This window comes from Aphidius gifuensis, linkage group LG6, assembly GCF_014905175.1.
Source record: "Aphidius gifuensis isolate YNYX2018 linkage group LG6, ASM1490517v1, whole genome shotgun sequence".
NCBI lineage: Eukaryota > Metazoa > Arthropoda > Insecta > Hymenoptera > Braconidae > Aphidius > Aphidius gifuensis.
The window spans coordinates 13,055,314-13,076,127 of NC_057793.1; the positions used below are offsets into that span (position 1 = coordinate 13,055,314).

General features: G+C 28.2%; 2 protein-coding genes across 2 annotated transcripts; both read right to left on the reverse strand.

Annotated features, from left to right (window-relative positions):
• Positions 1–13,314: 13,314 nt before the first annotated feature.
• On the reverse strand, positions 13,315–14,745 carry LOC122859529. Its single transcript, XM_044163169.1, has 3 exons — positions 14,684–14,745; positions 14,532–14,612; positions 13,315–14,444 (listed from the first exon to the last, which is right to left on the reverse strand). The coding sequence occupies exons 2-3, from the start codon at positions 14,596–14,598 to the stop codon at positions 14,038–14,040; spliced, it is 474 nt and encodes a 157-aa protein (XP_044019104.1). The 5' UTR covers positions 14,599–14,612; positions 14,684–14,745; the 3' UTR covers positions 13,315–14,037.
• A 26-nt stretch (positions 14,746–14,771) lies between these two features.
• Positions 14,772–16,461, reverse strand: LOC122859860. The gene is made up of 8 exons (XM_044163539.1): positions 16,432–16,461; positions 16,088–16,337; positions 15,857–16,000; positions 15,608–15,753; positions 15,382–15,525; positions 15,066–15,320; positions 14,832–15,000; positions 14,772–14,785 (listed from the first exon to the last, which is right to left on the reverse strand). The coding sequence occupies exons 1-8, from the start codon at positions 16,459–16,461 to the stop codon at positions 14,772–14,774; spliced, it is 1,152 nt and encodes a 383-aa protein (XP_044019474.1).
• Positions 16,462–20,814: the final 4,353 nt, after the last annotated feature.

Below are 20,814 nucleotides of genomic sequence, written 5' to 3' on the forward strand. Positions count from 1 at the left end.
TCCCGAATATATCCCAAATGTTCCAACAAACAAGAGATTACGGTATATCCTTCTAGTAAAAGAATATTTTTTCGTATATAATGGTAAAACAGTTAATTTCGATATTATTGATCATTTTTTTTTCATTGATAATTATAAACAACTAATTAATGGCGCTAGTGGTTATTGAAAAAGTCGAGATAGCAGTATATAAGCGAGAACATTTTTAAGAAAGTTCTTATTGTTCTGGTAAACTATTGTAGAAAAAATTATATCCTGTTAACCATACAACTAGTAAGTCATAACCTCAAATATTTTTTCAGTTAATCTTATAATAATAATCAATAATAATAATAATAATCAAAACTTTTCTGATTTAGGTAAAAAAATGTACAAGAAAAAAGATTCTTATGACAAATATTCAGACAAAACTCAATCCGAAAGTTCCGAAAGTATCCTCAAAGTTAAATGAGGATAAACGGAAGTATTTTGATGTCCCAAAATCATCTAATTGGCATGACGAAAAAATCAAGCAACTATGGAACTACAAAATATGAGAATTTCCGAAACTCACAAACTCCAAGTTTCATTTGATTTAACACCGAAAGTTCATGTTCTGCATACATGGTCATATGCATACAAAACTCCGCGAATTGGACAATGGGAACAACTTGCTCGTGATCATGAATGTTTCAAGAAGAAAATAGATCAGCTAAATAAAATTATAAACCCTGTTTTAATTCAGAAATTAGCCATAATTGTTAACAATTTACGAGAATAAATACATAATTAAAATTATTTCTTTTGAATTTATTATTTCAATAAAAAAAAATCTGTCTTGATGGTTCAAACTGAGAACCAATATGTCCCGAATTTGTCCCGAATATGTCCTGAATTTGTATGAATAATGTCGTGGATTTATGAATTTATATTCATAATAATATCAACTAACATAATAAGCAAACATTTTAATATTGAATGATTCAACTTGACTTGTATCCTTACCTGTCGATGATGATGATTATTATTAGAATGGAAACATCGAATAAATTGATCAAGTCCTTATCATTACAAGAATTACCTTTTATTGATCCTTTCAATTTACATTTTTTATCTCATTAATTAACAATATATTGCTCCATTAATTTTACAGAAAATTTTGATAAATCTTTTAATAAATAATATCAGCTTTTCTTAATTCATTGATTATTGATGATATTTCATCATCATAATTTTGTCTACTATTACTAGATTCGATTAGTATTCGCAAATGATGAAACTAGCTCATTTGGATCATCCCAGTATATTAGATTCGAGCACAATGTATTACGATTTTTTTGCAGTAAATAATCCGGAAGTAAGTTCTTACTATCATTATTATTTTTATTATTATCATCACTATCTATATTATCACTGATAGAACAGATTAGATCACTTCCATTTTCACATTGATTATTTTCATATGATAAATTTGAATTTTTATTATTTTTTGCATGTTCAAATTGTTTAATATCATCAAAGTGTTTTGGGATTCCGATTTTCATTTTAGGAAGGTATTGATATTTCCTGAGAATATTATCTTTAAAAATTTCCTTCGCATCTTCTTTATTATCATCTAATATTTCTATTTTATCCAGTTGTGTTGATTGTATGCATTGCTCTTTAGATTGTCAGTGTTTTAGTTCCTGGGGAAATTTGCTTTTTCCAAATAATAGTTCTGTTGTTGTTATTGTTGCTGTAGAATGATCTGGTTGCTGACATTTATGATCAGTGAGCTTCTCATTTATTAGAATAAGTTTATTATCCTCATCTGTAACCGTTATTGCTCTCGCTCTACAGTTTCTTCTTCGCGTCGTTTAAGGTTGCTTACAAATAATTAAATCGTCACTCAATTTTTTTTTTTTTTGCTCATTTTTCAAATGAAATAAATATCTATACTCTCAATTTTTTTCAATTTTTTCTGACGTCGTTTTTTTGAGATAATTAATGTCAAAGTTGACAACTTTTATACGCGAGGATAGGACTATAAGTTAATATACCGTACATTTTGATTTTTAACAAGTTCGTTTTTCACTAAAAAATTTTCAAATTACTATCAAATTGTAGTGCTCGACAAGACGAATACGATAAAAAAATTTGAATTTTTGCTGACGTTGATTTTTAAAGATATTTAATGTTAAATTTTTAAATTTTTTGTCTTTCTCGCAACGAGAGGACATGAGAGAATTGCGATCCGCAACACTGCTCTCTTCTCCTTGTTTACTTTTCACTTGCCGAGCTGGATGCTATACACCAACGTGACATACACAATGATGCACTGTAGTAGTGGTAGTATATAAAAAAATACAGTGTCTCACGATTTCCATTTTGCTTGCTGGAATAGTGTTGGTGCCTATCTGTTTACACACACACTACGATTTTTAAGGCAAAAGCGTAACAAAATTTTTAAAGAGGGGCCACAAAATAAACGTAGTGGTATACGAGTCCTCCGAGCCTAAATAATAGTACGACTATGTCCCTTGTAAGCAACCTTAACACAATCCCAATAAATTTTATTATTTTTGTTCGCAACTCTAGATAATAAAAAGAATTATGTTGCTCATTAGAAATTTGAAACAATACTGTTCTTCAAGGATAATTATCACTAAAGTTTACCGTGTTCTAAAATTTGATAAACACAAAGTAACAACAAGAACAACTGAAATACTAGCTTCAAGTTGGAAAGATGATAAACGTCAGTTAATGAATGGTGAAACTAACAATCTGCCTTGGGGATATATACCTGTTGAACGAATGTGTTTGAGTAAAAAAATGTATAATAGAAAATATGAATGATGTTAATAAAAATAATTGTTAGTAAATAAATACACATTGATTAGTTCATTGATTATCTATCTATTGATTATGACTATTGTCAAATCCAACATATTTTACATACATCTTATTCCCTCGTCTCTTAAAAACTTTTTCAATCAAATAAATGTCGGAATGACGAACTTTTTGTAGCTCTTCAGTATAAAAGTTTCCTTGTATTGTATTTTTTTGATAGTCTTTAAGCTTATATGTTACAGGTGATGTTTTATTAATTTTAGTAATTATGAATATTTCGTTTGTCCAATTTGGTTTATAACCTTTATCAAAGACATGTTTATATTTACTTATTCTTACATGTTGATTTAATTTAAATTTGATTTCAACTCGACAATGATTTAAACTTTTAAATACAGTCTGTTTTAGTATTTCTATATTTTTACCAACAGCTTCAACAGGTTTCATTTTAATTGTGCGATGTTTTGTATTATTATATTTTTTAATTAATTCTGGCAGCAATTTTAACCATTTATAATTTCCTTGCATGCTAAATTCAAAAAACATTTTGTTTTTTAGTGTTCTATTGAACCGTTCAACTTTTGATGCTTTCAAATGAGTTGAATACATATGAACGTTCTATTTCTTCAACATTGTTTTGAATATTGAATTATAAAATTCTTTCCCTTGATCCACATGAAGATTTTGATATATTCGACTTTTTTTGAATATTGATTCCATTGCTGCTGATACCTCTTTTCCAGTTTTATTTTTAAATCTGACAGCCCAGCTAAATTTCGAGAAAATATCAATAACTGTTAAAATATAATTGTACCCACAGTTAACTTTTGAATGTTCAATCACCCTAGCGAAAATGCCGATAGTCGGTTTGTGCACTGATCTCATACAAAAACGACACAAAACCGACACACGACTATAAAAATTTCTAAGTCACAAAAATAAATAGTAAGAAGCATTTAAAAAATAAAATATTATGTCTAAAAATTTCTAAATAATATTCTTATAATTTAAGACACATTAGAATTTTTTTTAAATAATTTTTTTATGAAAAAACTCAATTCTGTTTATGTATTAAAAGTGAGGTTAGCTGTCAGAATCATCTGTACACGACTGTGAGATTTTACAATTCTTACACAATTCCGACACAATTCCGACACAAATCCGACAGACGTACGACAGTATATTTTTATTTTGTATTTAATATAAAAAAAAGCATTTTATTAATAAAAATTTTTGTTCAATATTAAAGTTATAATATTTCAATAATTTTAGGCATATTAGATTTTTTTTTTTTGAATAAATTTTGACAAAAAAAATAATTGGAATCGTCTGTGAGAATTAAATCTATGTTATTGATGATGTGCGTTTGTATTATTGATAATTTAACTATAATTTTTTTCATCCATATCAATGATAATTCTTCTATCTAGTGACTTCATAAATAATAATTCCAGTAATCCTTGTGTGATTTTGTAAGATGTATCAAAAATGATTTTTACATCATCGTTAAAGAATATTTTTGCGTTTCCAATTTTGAACTCGGATTTTACTTTTTTTACACCATAATCTTTATCCCACTGTATACTATTGATTTTTTTCAAGTAATCATCAATTAAATCCTTATTTGATTCTTCCACAAATGTTTATTCACCTTCATCAGCAGTATCATATTCACCTTCTTGTTCATAAATTGATTCTTCATTATCAGAGGTACTATAATTATCCTTATGTGTTGAATTATTTTTTTTATCATTTGTATTTTTTTTATCCAGAAATAATTTATCATCAATTAATGATGTTTCATTGCTCATTGATGTTGGTAATTGTGCAGCTAATTTGTTGAGCGGAGTAACAACTGGTTTAAGATATTCATTCACAGCTTCTGTTATATTTTCTTTTCCTAATTTTATCAATCGATATTTTTTACGAATAACATTTTGTACTTTATCAATTTCATTTAAAAATTTTGTTTCATCAACCAGTTCTTGCTCACAAAGAGGCATGTTGACCCTTTGAGATTTTACAATTAACTAATAAAATTTAACAAATCGTTTTGTTATTTATAGTTATAAAGCAATCGAAATTTTTTCTATATCTTCCTTTATCTATATCTCTATCTTTATCGATACACAGAAAGCAATATTCTTCTTTCCAACAATCCACACACATCTGACGAAATTTACTATACTCCATATCAATATTAACATGATCATGTTGTATATGCTTTGAATTTGTATCATCTTGTGGAAAGATAATCAAAAAATTAATATTAGCACGTATTAAATGTTTAGGTATTCGTGCATATGATTGACATAGATAAAATGGATCAACAGCTTTGTGTCTTGCCATACAAAAAAATGCTTTAATATGATCCTGCTTTTTAATTGCAACGTCAACAAATATAAACAACGAATTTGGTTTTGCTTCGTCTACTGGTACGACTTGATCGTTGTCAAAAAATTTATAATAATTTATTTCTTCAAGTGGCTCTAGTATCCCGGGAAAAAAAAGTGATCTTTGAAGATCTTCAAAGATCGTCTATGGAAGATCGTTGAAGATGTCGCTTTTGTCCGCATCAGTAACTATCACTGACGATCTCCAACGATGTCTGTCTATCGTCAACGATCTATATGAGAATTATGATGTCGAACGATCTGGAAATATATGAAGATAAACAACTATCTTCAGCGATATAATGATTTAAAAATAAAAAAAAATTAATTTAAAATAAAATTAACATCAAAATGCATTACTAAACATTTATATTAAACGGAACGACATATATTTGTTACATTATATTTTATTAATTAAGAAAATATTTTTTGAAGCTTATAAAAATAACATAAGTATTGTTACGTACCAGGTTGATTTAATTAAATTAGTCTATGAAATAACAAAAGAAAAGAAGAGTATTTAACTTGAAAAATAATAATATAATTTATTAGGACTAATTTAATTCAATCAACTTGATATTTAACGTGTGAGGTATGGATTCCTCACTTTACTTATTTTATAATTTAATTTAATTTCAAACAATAATTTAAAAGATAGACGCGAAATTTATATTTAATATTAATAATGATGAAACAATTTATTTAATAATGAGACTATTTAATAGAACAATTTAACAAGACACAATATATATATTACTGGTTGAGAGGTGGCATAGCCACATCACCAATACAAATTTATAAGTATAGTTCCGACGCACCGTTTGGCTTGGTGGCCGGACTAGAAGCGAAGAGAGCGGAGTCTCAAGCAACAAAACGGAGTGAGGGTTCTTGTACCCACACATAGATACATGGCTAAAACACCTCATTGACTATGTCACATGACATGTCAGTGTGGTGGGAGACATCAAATATTCTATCTCGCTACAGTACCCCCCTATTATGTTTATTTTTTGTCATACAATTAAAAAAATAGACATAATACAATTACTCAATATTTGATGACTCCAAAACAAAACTTACAAATACATACATAATTACAAATACACATAAAATATTCAGCATAATAACAAACAATATTAATAATTACAAAATTAAAATTTCTCAATGATCATTAAATAAAATTAAATTATCTTTCTTTTAAAATTAAAATTGACCTTGAAAATATTCAACATAATAATAAATGAAATTAAAATTTAAAAATTTATATCAGTCAGTTTTTTTTTTTTTTTAAATTAAAATTATCTTGTTTAAAATTTGACCTTGAATATTTAAAATTTTAAAATAATATATAAATTATTAATTGAATTATTTATAAAAAGGATATAATATATATTTATAATTTTTATAAAATTTTAATGAATTTGCGCCACTCATTGAATATTTCCAGCATATTTCAGAGGTAGCATCCACCATAATATAATTTGGTCCTCACATGGCATATATTGAATGCGCCATTGAAGTTCACATACAAGTACAGTGGTTATCATGTCACCTGGTCCTTGGCACGAGGCAAATGACAATAGCCAACTTGATTTTCCATCTCCATTACTTAATTGACAATCCAAGACATATATATCACACATGTCCCAGTGACCATAATATTTTCTCCTGCCTCCAAATTTACCATCATGCTTGGACTTATTGAAGTGCCTATCATTATCATTTATTAAATGCAAACAATTTAATTGAATTTTGCATTTAATTTTATCATCATTTATCATTTTGGTATTTATCAATTTTGATTTTATTTTATTTTTATGTTTATTTTTTGCACAATCTATTTTGTATTGTTGACCAGTATTTATTTTTTCAATATTATTATTCATGACCTTGAAATGAATTTTCTTTTCACTGACATTTAAATTATTATTATTAATATTATTTTTACACATATTATTATCACAAATTACTTGGTGACAATTATTTATTTTATCAACACAATTGTTGTGATTTTCATGCACAATATTTAATTCATTTCCATGGTAATTATTTGTTTTTTCAGTGTATTCATTGTGATTATTATTCACAACATTTATTAATTTATTTTTATTATCAACAATCTGTGCTGGATTTTGTTGATCACAAATTATTATTTCACTATGACTGTTGTGATTGTCATGCATACCCATGATTTTATCTTTATTTTGATTATCAAAGACTACTGATTGATTTTGTTGATCACAAATCATATCACTGTGGTCAGCATCTTTTGAAGAGTCACCCCCCTGCTGATCATTTATTTTATTCATAATTTTTTCTTTTACTTCTTTCTCTACTTCTTGTATAATATTATCAACTAATTTTTTAAGTTCTATACCACCATTTGTCCGGTGATATTCTTCATCATATACCTCTTGATTCATGTTGCATCGCATGAATTTTGATATATCAACATGTGCTCCATGCAACCACAACATGATCTCTGAACATATTTTGTGAATTTATTCCAGTCCATTTATAGAAACTGTGACACATTTTACTTGTTTTATAAATTCAACTATTGTTTCATTGAATCTTTCAATATTTATTGTTCTATCCATTATCTCAATTAATTCTTCAATGACCTCAATTTTTTTAAATATCGTATATAGACTTTGAACATCAGCCTTTCCAATTATCATTGGCTTCCATGTTGGCCACATGTTCACTACCAATGATATTAATTTTTCCATTTTATGTTATTTTTTATATTTTACGCGAACAATTATTTCAATATTTCAATTATTATATTATCAATTATTTAACATCATATATTATTTGAATGAAAATATTTTGTTTAATTTTCATGTATTATTTTATCATACAGTACATTTATTATTATTATTTTCTGATGAAATCAGGCGTGCCCAACGCTTGGTTGCCACGTGTATCCAAATTTTATTATTATTATTATTTTTCTGATGAAATTTTCACAAATATGGCGTGTTCAACACTTCGTTGCCACGTATATACAAATTATTATTATTTTTATTTACTCACAAGATTTGTTGATTTTTCTCCAATTTATATGCAAAATTTTCTCAACAATTTTTATTTTTAATTTAATGTAATGTATTTTATGCTTTTTATCACTTTGCACATCAATACTTCTCTTCTCACACTCGTGATTGAGATTATAATTTTGAGCCAATTATATGTACTCACGACTGAATTTTCACAATTTTATCAATTTCTTTCTTTTATCAAATATTTATCTTTCTTTTTCTTTCTTTTTCTCACCTCGTGGTTTGAGCTGTTAGTTGGAAACCCAATTATGAAATTTGGTCACAACTAAAATTTATAGTTATTAATTTATATAAATTATTACTCTTTTTTTCACCGCGTGGTTTGTGCCGCTAGTTGGGAGCCAATTGTGAGGTGTGGATTCCTCACTTTACTTATTTTATAATTTAATTTAATTTCAAACAATAATTTATAGATAGACGCGAAATTTATATTTAATATTAATAATGATGAAACAATTTATTTAATAATGAGACTATTTAATAAAACAATTTAACAAGACACAATATATATATATTACTGGCATAGCCACATCACCAATACAAATTTATAAGTATAGTTCCGACGCACCGTTTGGCTTGGTGGCCGGACTAGAAGCGAAGAGAGCGGAGTCTCAAGCAACAAAACGGAGTGAGGGTTCTTGTACCCACACATAAATACATGGCTAAAACACCTACATGACATGTCAGTGTGGTGGGAGACATCAAATATTCTATCTCGCTACAAACGTTTTATTTAGAATCCTCGTATTTTGTTATTCCCTACAGGGTAACGGGTTAGGAGGGAATGTGTAAATTTTGTAGATTCTACCTTGTTGTTGTTGGTTATCCAAAAATAATTTATAGAGAGCGTGTCAATCCGGATGGTCGCCTGATGATGTTGAAAATTTTCGAATAATCCAATAGGTAACACAACTCGTAGCACAGAAAACAACACCCCGGAGAAATTCACAGTCAATGTTAGGATTTAGGAAAGGTATATTTTGTAGGAATAATTATTTGACACAGTTACTCAATTTAGTTTTTTTTTTATGCACTGATAAGATTATATGTTATTTATTAACTTCTTCAAAAGGATTAAATTTATTTTGTTTAAAATTTTATCAATTAATATGATCAATAATATAATATAAATTTATGAAATATTACTAAGTATTTGTTTTAAATTAAATTGATTTAATATTTTAATTAGATGTTGTTCAGATTAAAGTCATCGCGAGAGTGACGCTCCTTAAAATTAAAAATAAAATTATTCCCATAAAATTTAATTATTAGGTAGGGATGAAAAGTGGTGCCATTTCTTGCACCAATGAAATACAATGGTTCCCATAGTAGACAGCATATTGTAATTGTTTAAACATTTAATAAATAATAATTTAGCAACTTTAACGGATGTGGCATCTCGCGTTGCAAGGTGACTTCGAAAACTGCTTACCAAAATTTATATAAAAAAATATAAAAATAAATTGTTTTATAAAAAATGCAAACTATGAATTTTTATTCCGTGTGAAAATAAAAATAAATAATTTATTATAAAAAAGAAAAATTTTATTGCTTGCTCGGCATCTATTGAATTTGTTAATTTATTATTTATTATCGATTATTAATTATTACTTATACCAAGACGTAACAGTATATTCTCATTGTCTTATATTAACAATCCATTTGTTGTTATTTTTTTTTTTTTAAGACATAAGTTTTTATAAGTATAAGCTTTAATGACGTTTCAATGACGTTTTTTTTTCCAAAACCGTGTCACAAGAAATGGATAAATAATATTGATATGCTGACACTTCCACTTTATTCATTAGCATTGTTAACGATTATTAGTAAATTTAATTTATTACCAATTTCTGTTTTAACCGCTTCAATACATTTTTATCGATGTCAATTTTATTTTTACTTAAAATTTCTAGTTGACATCTTTCTTCATACTGGCATACTTTAATATATTCCAGACGAACTCATTAGCCGATTTTTTCGTAGCAGTCATAATATTAACTGTTGGATTATTTTTTTTATTTTTAATCACAAATTTTTTATACGTGTTGATGAATTTATTTATTATTTATAAGTAAATATGTACATGGTATAAATATACAGATATGTCCATTTCTCGGACGAAAGTAAAAATCTACTGCGCAGACCAACGGCGGCCATCTTGTTTGCATGTGTGTAAATCTGTGTGTCCGTCATATTATTATTATTGTACTGTTAATTATTTATGTATGGCATGCTTAAAAGTTACATTAATCATAAATAAAAACTTTGAAAATATTATTTGATAGTTCTACGTATTTATAGATGTTGCAAAACAATTAGAAATTGAACTTTTACTTTTTCACAAAAAACAATTAGAAAAAATAAAAGAAGTTTTTACATATTTAATTAAAAAACTAGAAGTTTGGATAAAAAGAACGATATAAATATTGCACTGGATGCAATACAATGTTTGATACATACTTGTACGTACATTTGACCCAGAGTTTTGTAACGTGACATTTTTGCATGTTACCTTCTCGGACTAATTATCAAGTATTTTATTTGGTTTATTTATTAATTTATCATGAAATACAAAACTAACCAAAACCAATATCCAGAAACGTAAATTATTATTATTATAGTGTAACGTGGCATTTCTGCTCGTTACCTTCTCGGACTAATTATCAAGAATGTTATTCGGTTTATTTATTTATTTAACTCAAATCACAAAATTAGCTAAATCCAAAGTCCAAAATAACCAACTATTATTATTATTTGTTAAAATCGTGTAGTTTTCAATTCGCCCTAAAACTCGAAAAAGGCTTAGTCTAAAATCATGAGTTTTCAATTCGCCCTAAAACTCGAAAAAGGCTTAACACATTCATACCCAAAAATACCAAATAGCAACAAATAACCCAACAACCCGAATATACAACAAAATAACCAAATAACCGTTGACACCTAGCCTAGAGGGAAGCTAGACTCGCTCAGTGTGCTGGTTGTGGTAGAAGGGCCGGATAAAGTTACAAGAAAAATTATAATCAATCAAATAATTAACAAAAACACAATGATATTTTATACTCAAAACCAAAACGTATTATTTATTTATCCAAAACTTAATCTTAATCCAAAATACAAAACATAGTCTCAAAGTCCAAAACGTAGTCTCAATAATCCAAAACATAATCAGAGTCTCAATATTCCAAAACGTACAACATAACTTACTCGCGACCTTGAATTTAATTTATTAATTAAATGCGTTTCTAACAAAATTAATTAACTAAATCATCAAATGAAAATTGTATGCTTGACGTTGTCCATGATTCACACGGACAACGCCCCAAAACTAACCTACAAAATCCACGTGTCCGCTGAGTATCCAGCTAGACACATGAGTACCCTACATAACGTAAAACCAAGAGCTGATCTCGGAACATGTGTTTCTTACCACGTCCCACAGCCAAGAGAGCGAGTTCAGCCCAAGATATTTCGGAGCAGCTCGGATCTACCAAGCTGTCCCCACTCCAAGCTATCCCTCCTCTCTCTATCTTGGTGAAAAAGGGGGAAAAATATAATGAACGATAATAATAATAATATACAAAAAGAAATATAAAATAAAATATAAAAACGAAGTCGTTGGTTGGAGGATTTCCGTTGGATCGGTCTTGATCAGCCTATAAGGCAGCGAGAATCGCTACAATAGTGTTAAAATCGTGTAGTTTTCAATTCACCCTAAAACTCGAAAAAGGTATGAGCTAAAATCAATGAGGTTTTCAATTCGCCCTAAAACTCGAAAAAGGCATGAGATAAAATCAATGAGGTTTTCAATTCGCCCTAAAACTCGAAAAAGGCATAACACATTCATACCAAAAATACCAAAATAACGTCAATTAAATCCAACAACCGAAACAAAGACCACAATATCCAAATAGCGTATCAATAATTAGCCTAGAGGGACGCTAGAATCACCCAGTGTGCTGGTTATGGTAGAAGGGCCGGATAAAGTCACAAGGAAAAATATTTAATACACAAATTAAATAATCAACAAAACACATTATTATTTTTATACTCAAAACCCAAAACGTAATATTTATTATCCAAAACTTAAACGTAAATCCAAAATACAAAACGTAAACTCAATAATCCAAAACGTAATACATAATCTTAATCACGACCTTGAATTTAATATATTAATTAAATTAACAAAAGGGACCGCGTTTCTAATCAAAATAACTAAACTAAATTACCAAATGAAAAATGTATGCTTGACGTTGCCCATGATTCACACGGCCAACGCCCCAAAAACTAACCTACAAAAATACACATGTCTGCTGGGTCTCCAGCTAGACACATGAGTACCCTAATATACGTAAAACAAGAGCTGATTACGAAGCGTGTGCATCTTACCACGTCCCACAGCCAAGAGAGAGAGTTCAGCTCAAGATATTTTGGAGCAGCTCGGATCTACCAAGCTGTCCCCACTCAAAGCTATCCCTCCTCTCCTTATCTTGATAGAAAGGAGGAGAATATACTACAAAATAATAATAATAATACAAAAAGAAAATATTAAATACTAAATATATATATATATATATAATAAATGAAACGGAGTCGTTGGTTGGAGGATTCGTCCGCTTGGTGTCTTTCCGTGTATAAGGCATTGAGAATCACTACAGTTTTTAATGAGCAAATTATAGAAGATAATAAAAAAAAAGAAGAATAAGTTAAAGAAATATGTAACAAAGCTTAATATGTATTTTATTTTTTATTTTTTATGTAATTAATCATTTGTTTATGTATTTTTAATTACATCTTCTATTAAGATCATCTTTAATATGTATTTTAATTTATGATTTATATAAAGTCGCGCCACTTTAGCCAATAGGGCAACTGGTGGTCAGCACTTTTTATTGGCTTAAAAAAACGTATGCGCATGGACCTACCTGTATATTTCTACCATGGTTGTGTAATAAAAAAAACAGTTTGACAGCTGTGTACAGTGGTGTAAGTTTAATATATCATTTACTTCATTTTATAAAAAAAAGAGGGCACTTTCAACTATCATACCCTGGTGAAAATATTTCTCCGCGATTTCTCCTGAATTTCTCCGCGATTACTCCGAATTTTTCCGCATTTACTCCGAATTTCTCCGCGATTACTCCGAATTTCTCCCAAATTGACCCATGCGGAGAAATAAGTGGAGAACTCTTTTTCGACGCGGAAAAATTACTCCGAACTTTTTCCGCACTTTCTCCGAATCGACTTAGGTGAAGAAGCGTTCGGAAATATTTCTTCACGAAAAAAACACACGCGCAGAAACGTGATAAAGAAATAATTTCACCGCGGAGAAAGTATCTCCGCGTGTCATTTACGCGGAGAAATTTTTTCCGAATTTTCTCCGAATCGACTTGGGTGGAAAAACGTTCGGAAATATTTCTCCGCGTATCATTTACGCGGAGAAATTTTTTCCGAAATTTCTCCGAATCGACTCGCGTGAAGAGACATTCGGAAATATTCCTCCGCGTGTCATTCACGCGGAGAAATTTTTTCCGAAATTTCTCCGAATCGACTCGGGTGAAGAGACGTTCGGAAATATTTCTCTGTAAAAGACACGCGGAGATAATTTTTCCGCGGTTTCTTCAGAATAGACTTCGAAAAGAATAAAGGAAAAAAAATAACTCACAGAATTTTATAAATTTTATTTATCATTTACTATTTCATATCAAAAATAAAAAAGGAACTAAAAAAAGGTACCTCGTAGCTTTTACAAGTACAACTCCTTCGAATTTATCTTATTCATTGTTAGATTTTTCACAAAGATCCTTGGATGGCGTTTTTTCCGGTGGTGTACCATTTGTGTCAATTTCTAATTTTCTTTTTAGTTTATTAGCATCCACTTTTTTGGCACCATCAATAACCCGTCCTATATGGGTATTAAATTGCTTTAACTCTATGTTCCGGGCATCTTTCATGTAACCGACTTTTTTTAGCCAGCTTGCAAACATTTCTTTTCCTTTCACCACTTTTTCTGGAGTTAAAACCTTTTTTGAAATACCTCGAGTCTGACGTACAACTCGATCCTTTAATTCTTCTTGAGTCCATATTGATCGCACTATTGATTTTGCACAGTCAGCTGCAGAGTTGAAAGTTTTGTTGCATAATTCGTTAATCTCAGGTATATTTGAAGGCTGTTTATTTTCTATGAAAAAAAAAACACCAAGAAATTATTATTTCACTAATTAACAGAAAAAAATTTTTAACTCTATAATATTTTGTTGATCTTTACCTAAATTATCAGTAACTGTATTTTTTTTTGGCTTAACTCCATCTTTACTAGGTGCAGTCATAAGCATTGTCTTATCTGAAACTATTGAATTGATTTTTATTATTATTTTTATCATCTTGTGTCAGTTATAAAAGAAACAATCCTCGTTTTACCTGATATTTCATCAACAGTTGATTTCTGGCTGGACTGTTGAACCAAATCATTGAATGGTTTTGCAAATCTGCAAAACATAATACACCGTTATCGAATAAGAACTAAAACAATCTTTGCGAAAACAAATTACAAGAATAATGGCGTTACCAAATCGATCAAGTATTTCGATGAGTTTTAGTCCAGTTTTTTCTGTTATTGGAAATGACTTGGACTTCAGAAGATCGTCATATTTTTGTTTCCAATACTGAGCATATTTTTCAGCATCCAAGAAATTGCCAGTCGAGCTTGAATTCAATATTTCTAAGGATTGTTTGGACTGAAATAAATTTTTGGATTTAAACAAACTTTAATTGACGAAAAATAAATGAAAAAAATAATCACCTCATTTTCATTACATTCTTCATAATCCAATGATAGAGGATCCTCGTTGAGAAATATCTCTTGAGGTGAAATCATATCACCTTTGCCAACCTTGTCCTTTGGGGATGATGTGATTTTTGGATTGAATATATTGGTTTGCTCAGTGGGAAGGGGTGAAAAGAATTTTGACTTCTCTGCAGTATTTTGACTTTTTTTAGCATGTTTTACATGGGCATCAATGACTTCTCGAGGAGATATTTTGGTTTTTTTTCGTTGCTAAAATCATTTATTGAAAATGACAACATAAACTAGTTAATTCATATTACGATTCTCATACCTGCATTGTTTCACTGGGATTTTCAAATTCATTCTCGTAATCTTCTTCATCACTACTGTAGATTCTATGATTTATTCGCTTGAATTTAGATGTAATCGCTTGTTGTGCATTGTATCCTGCTGCTGTTTGTTGAACTTTCTTAATCTATAAAGCGTAAAATTGTAATGAGACGTTTCCATTTCTGCCGTGCTACTTAGTAGTGTGTATGATATAAAGATGACATTACTTTTCTTGATTGTTTTTCTTGTTCACTTCCATTTGATTTATTAGAGTCATCAGATTCATCACATACATCGTCAATAGTAGATTTACTTAATTTTGGAATATGCCAGCGCTTCAGCTCTATTGATTTTTCAATACCGCTGCGAGTTTCTGCAAGGTCAGATTGTGCCGGATTATTAAGGAAATAGATTGTCGGAAAATTAATCATCAGTACAATATTTTTGTGCTGGTTTACCACCTATATATACTCTACCTGAAATTGTAATAACCTGACAAGTCAAATGAACATTTTGTTCAGATGGCTTACGAAGGAGATATGGTTTAGATGATCTTGTTTGTTCATCTTTGCAAATAAACGTGCCAAGATCAAAATTTTGTAACCAATCCGTTTGTATAACTTGATTTAATGTTAATTTTATTTCAAATTAATTTTTTTTTATTTTTAAATCATTACTTTAAATATAAATATTTGCAAATCGTAAACCATTTGGATCAACAATTAAACTCATTAGAGCGTTCGTTTTACCACAATTACTTCCTCCAATTATCGCGCATCTTATTGTATTTGGTAGTAAATCACCATGTCGTTTTTCTATCAAACCATTACCACTTTTTGATGTAATTATATCAAAGTTTATAACTTGTAATTTTAAGGCTGTTTCTGGTATTCCAACGTGATGAGCACAGACCTCAAATCCTATAAATTCAGCTGTTTTATACCAAAGCAAATCAGTCTGTTATAAACTATGATTGAGCATACATCAAAAACGAAACAGAACAAAAAACGTTTTGGAAAAGGAATACTCAATAAAATAATCAACAAATTACCATTTGAACTTCATTTGCCTGGTTATTCATATTGCGGACCAGGTACCAAGTTAGAAAAACGTTTAGCAAGAAGGGATCTTTGAATTAATCCTTTAGACGCAGCTTGTAAAAACCACGATATTGCTTATTCGAAAAATCGCAACGATATCAAGGCAAGAAACGCAGCTGATGATATTTTAGCTCGTGAAGCAGCTAAACGTATTTTTTCCAAAGTCTCAAGTTTAAAAGAGAGAGCAGCAGCTACATTTGTTACTTGGAGCAATGAAATTAAAATCAAAATTTGGTATGGGTTGTGTTAGTGAGGAGCAAAAATGTACGAAAAGAGAACCATTATCTTCGCTAAAAAATAAAAAAAAAAAAAGAAGACTGGAGGAAAATTAATAAAAAATGAAAAACGCACTGTTAAAAAAAAAGAAAATCAAGGAAAAAAGAAAATATCATTTTCAAAAATCGTACAAGCAGCTAAACAAGCAATGAAGAGATCAAATAATTCATCCGTTGCAAGAGCACCTATTAAAACAAATGGTGGAAAGAAAGCTATTACTGTGCAAAGAGTTTTACTAGTTGCAAAACATATCCAATCTATTTATCAATTACTGTTAAAACCATTGATCATTTACATAACTAAAAATTGTTGTTCAAAACGGTAAATTATTGAATTTTCGTGGTAAAAACAATATTATAATAATAATAATAATAATAATAATAATAATAATAATAATAATAATAATAATAATAATAATAATAATAATAATAATAATAATAATAATAATAATAATAATAATAATAATAATAATAATAATAATAATATACATATAATAATAATAATACATATAATAATAATATAATAATAATACATAATAATAATATAATAATAATAATAATAATAATACATAATAATATAATATAATAATATAATATAATAATAATAATAATAATAATAATAATAATAATAATAATAATAATAATAATAATAATAATAATAATAATAATAATAATAATAATAATAATAATAATAATAATAATAATAATAATTTCGACGTCGAAACGTGTAACATTTCTACATAGAATCGAGCTCGACGCCGACATCGATTCGAGCGTCAAGCTCGGAAAATACACTCGTTTCGACGTCGAAACGAGGTTGGATTCCTACCTGGGTACTGTTGATTTTTTTCTACTTGAGTAGACTCATCTGAATTATCATTATTATTTAACGCAAATGTTTCAGGCACGTTTAAACTTGTCTCTTCAATAGTAGACTGAATATGTAAAAAAAAAAAAAAAATAAAACGTAAAGTTACCCTTTTAATCAGTCTCCTCTTTTAATCGATTATTAAACTATCTAACTAATAAAAAGAAATTATTATATTAAAATTAATATATTAAAAAAAAATAATAATAGTTTTTCACTGTCTCCATACCCAAATAATATATCGCGGCCAATCCCAGAAATAAAACAAAAATTACAAAGCAGTATAGTAATTTCTATTCAACATGGGTTTTAATTTTTAGTTAAAATTTCTCTCAGTGTATTTTATTTGTATTTATTAGTTATACTTGCATTTGTTAGGCGAAATAAAGTTCATATTGTACATATACACTGAGAGAAATTTTAACTAAAAATTAAAATCATGGTTGGATAGAAATTACTATAGTACTTTGTAATTTTTGTTTTAATTCTGGGACTGGCCGCGAGAGTCGGAATTCTACAATAAAATTATGTAAAATGTGTAAAATGTCAAAAAATTGTTGGGTTACTTCAAGCCTCTATACATCGTTATCTCTTGCAGATGGACATGGGGTTGAGTGAAGTTTATTATTGAAAATTCAATTCTAAACAATTTATAATGAATTACTTTTTTTGATTAATCTCTTAGATAATGAGTTATGAGTTAATTAAAATAAAGACATACATGTTTTGTGAAAACAATAAAAATTATTATATGGTTGAATAAAAAATACTGCACAATTTAATAAATATTCTTATATATATAATAAAAATTATCATGTAGACATATAAAAGTTAGCATAGACTTAAATATTTTTACTATATAGCTTTGTAAAAATTCTGTTTGTGGGACGAAATAACACAAAGATGGCCGACCGATTGAACAAATGATTGAACTGTCATGTAATTTCAAGCATTTCTACAGCCTTATCTGTTGAAGCTAGGTATGGGGTTAAGCGAGGTTTATTGTTGGTTATTTATTTCTAAACAATTTATCAAGAATAACTTTTTTCTATTTAACAATTAGTTTTCGAGTTTTGAGCGTGTAAACAGAAAAGAAAAAATGTTGGCGGGAATTGATTGCTATTCTCCGTGAATCTAGCACAAAATGCCCAACTTAACACAAAAAATGTCCAACTTTTAAATAAGATTTGTAATAAAATTTAGTAAATTCTAAAACCGGTAGTGGGTAAATTCTCAGTCTGCTAGATTTTACTTGTGAGTGTCGTGAATTTAGTCATTTTTTTAAACAGAAATTACAATAAAATTGTGTAAATTTTATGGCTTAGTAGTGTATATAGTCAATGGCCAGATTTTTTACATAATTTTATTGTAAAAATTATTTATCAATATGCGAATAATTCTTATAAATGACGGGGGAACGCAGTTTTTACTATTTATTTTGTATTTTTTTCTTTTACGTTTGTAATTCTTAGTTAATATTTCTCTCAGTGTATATACATTATACATGCATATGCAAGTATTTTTCATTTACAAGATTAATATACCTATTAATATTGTTTATATGAAATAATATTTCCTGAATACAAAACATAATATTGAATTATTATACAATAATAATTTATTTATAATATTGACTAATTTTATGTTTTTAAAAAAGAGAAATAGACATTGATGACTGATGTGTTAGTTTGAAAGAGAAAATTATTATTGTAATTGTACAGAAGAATTTCAGAAGATATTATCATAACCGAGACAACATGTTTTTTTATTCGGTTTTTATAGAAAATTTTCTCACGATTACGGGAAAAATACGGAAAAAATTCCTACGAATGCGCAGTGGTTAAAAATGGAGTTGAAATATGGAAAAAACGGCTATTTATCGGTTATATATCGTGTAGCTATTGAAATAACGATTAATTCTCAAATTTAATAATGGCCATCAATAAATCTCGTCAAGTAAAAAAAATAGTCAACATAAAAAAATTCGATATCGCGAATAGTTTTCGAGTTATAATAACTTATATATTTCGATATATTAAGTTTTTTTTTGTAATATTAATAAAGGCAATCGATAAAACTCGCCAAGCTAAAAAAAAAGCCCAATAAAAATTTTTATATCTCGAATAGTTATCAAATTATCGATATTTTTTTTAAAATGTATACAATTTTTTTTTCTCAAAAAAAAAAATTAACAATTTTTGTTTTTTTTTTCAAAAAAACTGCTAATTATTGATTGTCGCGTATTGTTAAGCACGAATATATATTTTTTTTTTTGAAAATAATGAATATATCCAAGTTTTTTTTACTTGGTCGCTAGGTTTTTTACTTAGCTATATTTTTTACTTTATAGCCAAACACACAATATCTACATAATTTGACTTAGCTATATTTTTTACTTAGCTATATATTTTTTACTTAGCTACATCTTTTCCTTAGCTACATCTTTTCTTTAGCTACATCTTTTCCTTAGCTATTTTTTTTTACTTAGCTATATTTTTTACTTAGCTATATTTATAGCCAAACACACAATACCTACATAATTTTACCAGCTATATCTTTTACTTAGCTATATTTTTTACTTAGCTATATATTTATAGCCAAACACACAATATCTACATAATTTTACTAGCTATATTTTTAACTTATCTATATTTTTTACTTAGCTATATTTTTTACTTAGCTTTATTTTTTTACTTAGCTCTATTATATTATCAATTATGAAAAAAATTATCATTAACATTAGAAAGATATCAATAATTCGAAAACTATTCGCGCGATCAAAAAATTGTATTTGATTTTCTTTTCTCCTTGATGAGTTTAATCGACTTCCATTATTAAATAAATAAATTTAAAAAAATCGATATATCGAAATTTTAAAAAATATTATAACTCGAAAACTATTAGAGATATGGAAGTTTTTTTAAAAACATTTTCTTCTCCCCAACGATCTCTATTGATTGCCATTATTAAATTTAAGAATAATTCGTTATTTCAATAACTATACGACATATAACCGATAAATAGCCGTTTTTTTCATATTTCAACTTCATTTTTAACCCTTTTGCGCATTCGTAGGAATTTTTCGTAGAAACACGCCGAAGATGTTTACACATAATAAACCCGCGAGTCTAGATGGCTCACAAAATTTTTTTCCTGCCTCTCGACGGGCACGAACTTTCGACCGAAAACCT

What these genes read in the sequence shown, in the direction of transcription:
- LOC122859529 (XM_044163169.1), bottom strand. Translation starts at nt 14,598, where the DNA reads ATGCTTATGACTGCACCTAGTAAAGATGGAGTTAAGCCAAAAAAAAAT. An exon ending in TACAGTTACTGATAATTTAG is followed by an intron (nt 14,445 to 14,531) that starts GTAAAGATCAAC and finishes TTTTTTTCATAG; the next exon opens with AAAATAAACAGCCTTCAAAT.
- LOC122859860 (XM_044163539.1), bottom strand. Translation starts at nt 16,461, where the DNA reads ATGAATAACCAGGCAAATGAAGTTCAAATG. An exon ending in TCAGGTTATTACAATTTCAG is followed by an intron (nt 15,754 to 15,856) that starts GTAGAGTATATA and finishes CTGACCTTGCAG; the next exon opens with AAACTCGCAGCGGTATTGAA. An exon ending in AAGAATGTAATGAAAATGAG is followed by an intron (nt 15,001 to 15,065) that starts GTGATTATTTTT and finishes AATTTATTTCAG; the next exon opens with TCCAAACAATCCTTAGAAAT.